General features: G+C 39.1%; 1 protein-coding gene across 1 annotated transcript; it reads right to left on the bottom strand.

Annotated features, from left to right (window-relative positions):
- Positions 1 to 7,592: 7,592 nt before the first annotated feature.
- Positions 7,593 to 8,522, bottom strand: LOC103731937 (olfactory receptor 1082-like). Its single transcript, XM_008830438.1, has one exon. It carries the CDS (start codon positions 8,520 to 8,522, stop codon positions 7,593 to 7,595), a length of 930 nt encoding a protein of 309 aa, XP_008828660.1.
- Between the last annotated feature and the right edge of the window lie 271 nt (positions 8,523 to 8,793).

The following is an 8,793-nucleotide window of genomic DNA, read 5'->3' on the forward strand; positions in this document are numbered from 1 at the left end:
CCTTCTCATCAATACAGACACAGAACAAAATACATCTCATCATAAAAAAGTCCTCATTTCACTGCATTCTACTCTATAACTACTAACACTTTATCAATTCCCTCTGAAAAGATCATTGGGCTTGCATTCTTTTACTGGAGGCATTTTATACCTATTGTCAGTTCATCATCTGCAATGAACCTGACTGTCCAATGTTCATTTCTCATTTTGACATGAATAAATGCAGAATATTGGATAACTACAGAATTATAAATAAGCATATGAATGAATAATGAATCACAAAGCCAGCGATCACAGCAACCCTGCTCTGGGCTAGGTAGGATTTGCTCTAGGTGACCTCAGGCAATGGTCTTAGGTTCCATTCTCTCAGATCCTTTCCTTCAGTGTCTTCTGAGCTCTAAGACTCACCTGGATACAGGATGGGAAGGTTCTGTAGAAGCTCAAGTTCTTCCTTGGGTGGTTAATGATGGAGACCAAAGCTCTGCCTCAAACAAGACCAAAGGAAGGAGTCAAGTGTTTGTCCCCTATATAGACTTAAGACTTCAGAAAAAAACTGACATCTTGTCCAGCCCAAGGCTGCATACTCCAAGCATCATCAGAGAGGTCAGTTAGAGCTCCCTATATCTGCTCACTAGTCACACTTCCTTCTTCTTACATCATCCTCTAAACACCTGGTTTCCCTATGGGGCACTAGCCTGGAAAGAAAAAATTTCCCTTCTGATTCTCTGTCTCTAAGGTACCAGTTCACACTCCAGTAAAAGTGTTATTTATTCTTCCTTCTCTATTAACTCATCTGCAGTCCAGAGGTCTGACTTCCTAACACTTGATTCCTGCTTGAAATTAAAATTTAACAGTAATGAGCCTTTCCTTTTTTAAAGGTGCAATTTGTATGTTTATTGGTCATGATTCTTTTTTACTGAATTTTTACAATTTTCATGTGTATGTATATATATCCTGCAGTCTAAATAATGTCCCCAAAAGTACTGCCATGTGGGTCCATCCGCAGGAACCTGGTTAACCTACCAAGAGTATTCGTTTCCACAATTTCCTTAGGTTGGGTTGGAACTTCCTACCCACTTCCCCATGTCTATACTGGGATTTTGTCTTGTTTGAGCATCCATGGGCCTTGTTCATGCTGTAACCATTGCTCTGAGTCCATATAAGTAACTGGCCAGCTGTCTGGGAAATTCTGTTTCCTCATTGACATTCACCACCTCTGGCTCTTAAAATCTTTCCACCCCCTCTTCAGCAATGGTTCCTGAGCCTTGGAGTTTGATATAGATGTCCTAATCATGGATAAGCACTCTGCAGCCTCTTGCTCTCTGCATATTGGCCAGTTGTTGGATTTTGTGTTAATTACCACCTGCTACATAAGAAAACTTCTCTGCTGAGAGTTGAGAGATGCATTAAGCTATGAGTATAACAGTAAGTCATTAAGAGTCAGTTTAATATAACCATTTAGTAGAAAAAACTAGTATTAGCTTTTCCCTTATGTTCTGTGACTTGTCTGGCCTTAGGTTCCTAAGCCTGATAACAATGGGCTCCATCTTATGAAATAGACCTTAAAACTAATTAAAGAGTGTTTCGTTACTCCCATAATATTCGTGGCACTGTTGCACCAGTGGGCATATGTTGTGATGAACTTACGTGATTGACTCTCATGGATTGTTAAAACATTATTGTGTGGTGGATACAAAGCATCTGGCACTTTCAGAAAGTTCTCATCCCTTCTTCAGCAAAGAGAATAATTATGTTCCTTTGACATAAAATCTTGAAACTTCCCTTTCTTGGTTCAGGTCCTTTTCTAAATTTGATTAGAAATTATAGTTAGAGCATAAGAGCTATAATTTAATTTCCTCATTTTTAAATATTTGCTCATGAGAAGAGATGCTCTTAGATAAATCCATGCACTGTTGATACAAAAACAGTTCATCTCAAAGGGAAAAAGAAGTGGTTATTCTGGAGTCAGATATGAGTGAACATGGCGTAGCAACACATATCCAAGTTGTCCCAAGCACCATATCCAAGGAATTGTAAATGCTATCTTGCTTTGATCATTACATATTATAGACATGAATTTAAATTTCACACTTTTTCCTTATAAGTACTTGTCAATTAAAATTTAAATGTGAACTGGTAAAGACGGAAGATTATATGCTGCCTCCATATAAGGGAAATAAGAAGGGTCAAGATATGACCAATAGACACTACTCCAAAGAAATGTTGACTCAAAAAAACATAATTCTCACCTTAAAGGAGATAAGAGATAGTTTATTCTGGAGCCAAATATTAGTGACCATGCTCCAAGAAAGAATGTCTGAAAATACACTTAGCTTTTTGGTTGGTAGAAACTAGGGTTTTGTTATGTTAATATGTTCACAAAGGCTTTTATCTGTTAGTTACAGGATATTACATCTGATACAGAGGTGGGTAAGGAATGACTATTTCAGGGGCTAAAGATAGACCAAGATAAGTCATAACTGAGCTCTGGACCTATCTGCAACATTCCAAACTCTCCACAGTCATTGAAGTCTAATCAGTCAGTCTTGAAGGAGGTTCAATCTGAGACACACATTCTTTCTTAGAACTTTTGTTCACAGTTCTCCTTATTGGTGAAGTATCACATTTTATGCATGCAGGTACCACATATTGTTTATTAAATATCATTAATGTCCCACATCACTAGGAAATACTTCCTAGAACCTGATGTAGATAAGGCTGAATAGTAGGTGGGACAGCAGTGTTCTAGAAAGGGGAAGAGCTGCTAATAAGCCATTAAGGAAAAAAATGTCTAGATTATATCATTAAAATCTGTTAAAATCTATTAACCATTTTCATTCAGGTCTGATTTTTTTAGTCTTCTGTATTTGACATAACATGTGACATGTATTAAGAATAACATACCAAAAACTAAAATAGTCCAGAACACTACCCTCATGGAGAAAAAAATAACAGATGAAGGAAGCAGGAATTTTAAACAACCAAATTTACACATTACCAAAGTGAGATTGACTATGTTTCCTCATGTACTTATAGTTATTTCTACTCTATGAATTACCTTATTTATATTTGGAATATTTAAACAAATCTATTCCCTTTTAATTTGAGTTTTCCTTTGGTTAGCTTGACTCCATAGCTCTAATCTCATGTGGATTGGCAAACTCTAATTCTAGGAAAGACTGACTTTTAATTTCTAAATTACCAGAACTCTTATCTGTGAATACTGACTTGATCTGTTTTGTTATATTGGTATTATACCAAATTTAGTTTGGAAAAGTAAATAGAAACATTATAGTGACATTATAGAAAAAAATTAGAGGCAGACAAATCTCTGTGAGTTTGAGGTCAGCCTGCTCTGCATAGCAAGTTCCAGGCCAGCTGGGGCTACAAAGAGACCCTGTCTCAAAAAATAATTCAATGTCTCTTTAAAATATCCAGTTTCTTAACTGCAAAATCCTATAAAATGAAGAGTAAATTACACAATTCTTATTTCAAAAAGGAATAACCAGGCACACTTAAGCAAAACCAATATAAGCAATATACCTCAATATCTGACATTTGGAATTCACTAATGATCTTCTGGGCTCCAGAAGGCTTGAGCAGCTCTACTTCTCTGGCTCTGCCCTCCACAATACATATAGCTGGTCTCCAAAGCTCAGGCCTGCTCCACATCACACCTGCCACTGTCCTTGGTAGTTATCTCATGGTCCTGGAATTTCCAATACGCTGGGACCTTCACTGCAACTAAAACTGGACCTTCACCAATAGCCTTTCCTGGCTAGTCCTCACTGTCAGTCCTTGACCCTTCAACCCTGGGGTCTTCACTGCAATTGAAGCTATACTTTCTGCAATGTCTTCTCACACAGCCAAATCTCAATTGCTCTCCATGACCTCTTCATGCCTTCAAAACCAATAACATATGTGAGACCCTTACACATTGCCAAGTTCAGCTTATAGTTTGACATGGAGCCTTGATCCCCTCTGGACCACAGCTTCTGTGTGATGGTCTTGAGGAAATATTTCCCAGGATAGTTCACCTCAGTGATGCTGATCTCCTCTTAATTACAGCTGATCTTTCAGCCCGGCTGACCAGAATTGATTGTTCCAATCAAGCAAAGGTTTAACTTCAGTGGTGCTGGTCTCTTGTTAAAACACCTGATTCTTCAGTCTGATCCAAACAGAAACCACGAATTCTCAATTCAAAATAGCACACAAAAGGCCCAGATAGCGTCTTTTTGGGGCTTTCTAACTTCCATCTGAAACTTCATAGGCCAGGCTCCATCCTCTGCATTTCTTTCAGCATTATCTTCCAAGCTCCTACAGAATAACCTTTTAAGGTCTGAAGCACTCAACAACTTTTACAGGCAAATACTCCAAACATTTCCACAGTCCCACCAAAAAACTACATGGTGAGGTCCCACTTCAGTTCCAATCTCTTTTCTACTTTCCTTTCAATTCTTGTGATTAAAAACACTGACCAAAACCAACTCTTGGGAGAAAGGGTTTGTTTCTTCTTACACCTTACAGCCCATCATCAACGGAAGCCAAGATAGAAACTTAAGGCAGGAATATAGAGGTAGAAACTGAAGTAGAGGTGATGGAGGAATGCTGCTTACTGGCTTGTTCCCTCTGGCTTGCTTATCTACTTTTCATATACAATCAAGGACCACCTGCCCAGTGTTGATAGTTTGCATTGTGGGCTGGGTCCTCCTACATCAATTAGCAATTAAGAAAATGCCTCACAGACATGCCCACAGGTCACTCTAATTGAGAAAATTTCTCAATTTAAAATTCCAATGCAATTTTTCACAGAAACGTAAAATTAATTGCAAATTTCATATAAAAAACAAGATTGACAAAAGAATCCTGATCAATAAAAAAGACCTGCTAGAGGAATCACCATACCTGGTTTTAAATTACACTAGAGAGCCATAGTAATAAAAATAACATGGTACTGGCATAAAAGACACACTGGTCAATGGAATACAATTAAGGACCCAAATATAAATACATGTGCCTATGGCCATGATTTTTTTACAAAGGAGCTAAAAGTACACACTGGAGAAAAAGCAGCATATTCAGAAAATTGTGCTGGTCAAGGTGGAGAGCTTCATATGAAAGAATGAAATTAGATCCATATCTCTTACCCTGCAGAAAACTTAACTCCAAATGGATCAAAGACCTTGATATAAGACCTGATACCCTGACTATGATAGAGGAGAAAATAGGAAATAAATTTGGACCTTACACACATAGGAAAGGACTTTTTGAACAAGACCCTGATACTCAAGTGTTAAGACCAGTGGGACCTTATGAAACTACAATGCTTCTGTGTAGGTAAGGAGTCCATCATTCAAGGGAAAAAGCACCCTACAGCATAGAAAAAGTGTTTACTAGCTACATGTTTGACAAAGTGTTAGAAACTAGATTACACCAAGAATTTTTTTTAATTTAACACTGAAAAACAAACTACCTAATTACAAATTGGGGCAAGGAACTAAGCAGAGAGTTCTCAAAAGATGAAAGACAAATGGAAGGGAAAATTTTTTTTTTGATATCCAACATTTTTAACCATCAGGAAAATGTAGATTAAAACTAATATGAGATTTCCTCTAGCTGTAAGCTAAGTCCAAAAAAATCAAATGACAAAAAATGCTAGTGTCAATGTGGAGAGAGGGGAACACTTATTCACTACTGGTGGGAGTACAAATGGGTGACGCCACCATGGAAATCAGTGTGGAAGTTCCTCAAAAAGCTGGAAATAGATCCACCACAGATTCCAGCTACACCACTCTTGGGAATTATACTCAAAGGACTCTATAACCTACTACAAAGATACTTCCTCATCCATAGTCATTGGTGCTCTACTCATAGTAACCAGAAAATAGAAATAACATAAATGTCCATCTATGATGAATGGATAAGAAAAAATGTGGTAATTTACACAATAGAGTATTATTCAGCTATTAAGAGAAATAAAATTCACAGGTAAATGGATAGAACTGGAAGCAATCGTTCTGAGTGAGGAAATGCAGACTCAGAAAGACAAATATATGTTTTATCTCATATATGGATGTTAGCTTTGAATCTTTATATATTTGTGTTTCATTTGGAATACTCCTATAGGTTATGAAGCTAGTAATGAGCCATAAGAGAGGGAGGATATTCCAAGGGAAGGGAGATAGAATATGCTTCTATACAGGGGTAAATGGAATAATGGAGCAGGAAGGATTAAATGGGATGTGGGTGGGAGGGTAGGATACGGGAGGGTCTATGGGGAAGGATAAGTAATACTGAAGGCCTTTGAAAAAAACTATATAGAAACTTAACCCTGTAGAAGCTCTCTAAAATTTATAAATTTACATATATAAAAATAGTTTATGGGCTGGACAAATGGCTCTGCAGTTAAGAGCAATGGCGGCTCTTGCAGAGGACCTAGCAACCATCTCTAACTCCAGTTCCAGGAGATCCGATGCCCACGTCTGACCTCCACAGGCATTGCATGGTATGAGTGCACTTACGGTTTATGTAAGACAATACACTCATACACATAAAATAAAAAAATAATAAATAAAATATTTGAAATAATAGTTTAAATGGAGTTACCCTATAAGAGGAGGACAATGCTCCTACCAGACTCTTCAACTTACAATTAAAAAGCCCAGTACCAGAAACGGGTTACCTTCCTTTGAGTTGTTGGCCTGTGCGATCTCATAGAGACTGCCAAACATCAAAGGCTATTGCAATTGCTCTTCATTACCTTCCAGAACTTGAGAGTAGTACTCTATTGCTGACAATGACACATACTTGAGCCATAAAACATAGAGAAATCAAGCTGGTATTGACCTGGAAGCTTCATTCTAGGTCATGATGAATGGAGAACAGCAGGTGCAAAAGACAACAGCTCTGCCTTCAGATTTCCTGAAGCCACAAGTACCATACATTGCCTTAGTTGCCAAGTGTGAGGCTTTCTTCCCCTTAGGGTAAAACTTACCTTAGGGAAACAAAAGAAGTATTCCTGTTATAGAATACATGTCACACACAAAGATATTATTTTAAAGTGTTTTTCTCACATTAAATACATGGCAATGTCCAAATATTTGTGGTCCAGTGTTTGGAATAACACTAGGAAGTCAGAACCACATCAGAGGGGCGAACTAAGAGAGAAAGCAAAGACTTCAGTAATGTGGGTCGCTTGCATTGTTTAAAGAGCCTAAAATGAAAGCAATGGCAATTCCAAGAAATGTTTATTTATTTTTATAAGATTTATTGTATATAATACATATTATATATTTATGGGGGGTGTTGTGCATATGAGCGCATGTGTCTGAAGAGGCCAAAAAAAGGGTATCAGATCCCTGGGGTCTGGATGTACAGGCAATTGGGAGCCACCCAGCATAAGTGCTGAGATCCAAACGGGTACAGCAGAAAGCACTCGTAACCACGGAGCCAGCCCATCTCTAAAGCCCTCCAGAACAGGGTTTGAAGCACCTTCCATCTTTGTGATCTGATGAACGAATCCCACTCTCTAACTCTGCAGTTTCTCTCCCTGCAACCACGGGCCTTTCTTCATTCCAAGGGAATGGGATGTTTTATACTTTTCCTCTGAAGAGCCTTTCCAGAGCTCTCTTCACATCTTTATTCCGTAGACTGTAAATGAATGGGTTCATCATGGGGGTGACCACACTGTACATCACTGAGGCTCTTGCAGTGGAGTGTGAGTTTTGGGTCACAGTAGAACTGAGATACACACCTAGGCCTGTACTATAAAATAAGGAGACAATGGAGAGGTGAGAAGCACAGGTAGAAAATGCTTTGCACTTCCCCTGAGCCGAGGAGATTTCACATATGGTAGACAATATCTTGGAGTAAGAGTAAAGGATACCACTGAGGGAAGCAGCTGCCAGCAGGACAGGAGCAAGATGTATCACCAGATCACTCAGAAAGTTGTCTGAGCAGGTGAGTTGGGCCAGTTGATTAAGCTCGCAGAAAAAGTGGGGGATTTTCACAACTGTACAGAAGGACAGTTGTAACACTATTAAGCTTTGTAACAAAGCATGCAAGACACTCATGATCCAGGACACCAGAAACAGCAGCACACAGAGCCGGGAGTTCATTATGGCCGCATAGTGCAGGGGGTAACAGATGGCCACATAGCGGTCATAGGCCATCACAGCCAGGAGAAAGTTGTCCAGTTCTGCAAAAACCAAGAAGATGTACATCTGGATGATGCAGCCAACATAGGTGATAACCTGGCTCTGGGTATGGATGTTCACCAGCATCTTTGGAACTGTGGTGGAGGTGAAGCAGACATCCACAAAGGACAGGTGGGAGAGGAAGAAGTACATGGGTGTGTGCAGGTGGTTGTCCGAGATGATGGCCAGGATGATGAGCAGGTTCCCCAGCACAGTGGCCAGGTACATGAAGAGGAAGAGTGCAAATATGAGCAGCTGTTGATCTGGGTCATCCGATAAGCCAAGAAGAAGAAATTCTGAAGTTCTCGTATTGTTCCTGGACTCCATGACTAGATGTCACTACATGGCCAGAGAGAGGAAACAGGATGATCACTCATGTAAACGGACATTGCTGACACAGATTAAACCCTACAGCTTATATTTTTTTAACAGATTAACTTCTAAACTGTACTCATGCATCTGATCCTCTTATGGAATCCCTTAAAGCCATCACTGATTAGGGATTCTGGCCACACTCTGAGCCTTTCCCCCAGAAGTCACGTGTTTTACAGTCATAGTAAGAAATTATCTTACTACCATGAATGTTTGGTGCTTCTCG

This window comes from Nannospalax galili, unplaced genomic scaffold (genome assembly GCF_000622305.1).
Source record: "Nannospalax galili isolate Female #2095 unplaced genomic scaffold, S.galili_v1.0 scaffold1275, whole genome shotgun sequence".
In the NCBI taxonomy this organism is placed as follows: domain Eukaryota; kingdom Metazoa; phylum Chordata; class Mammalia; order Rodentia; family Spalacidae; genus Nannospalax; species Nannospalax galili.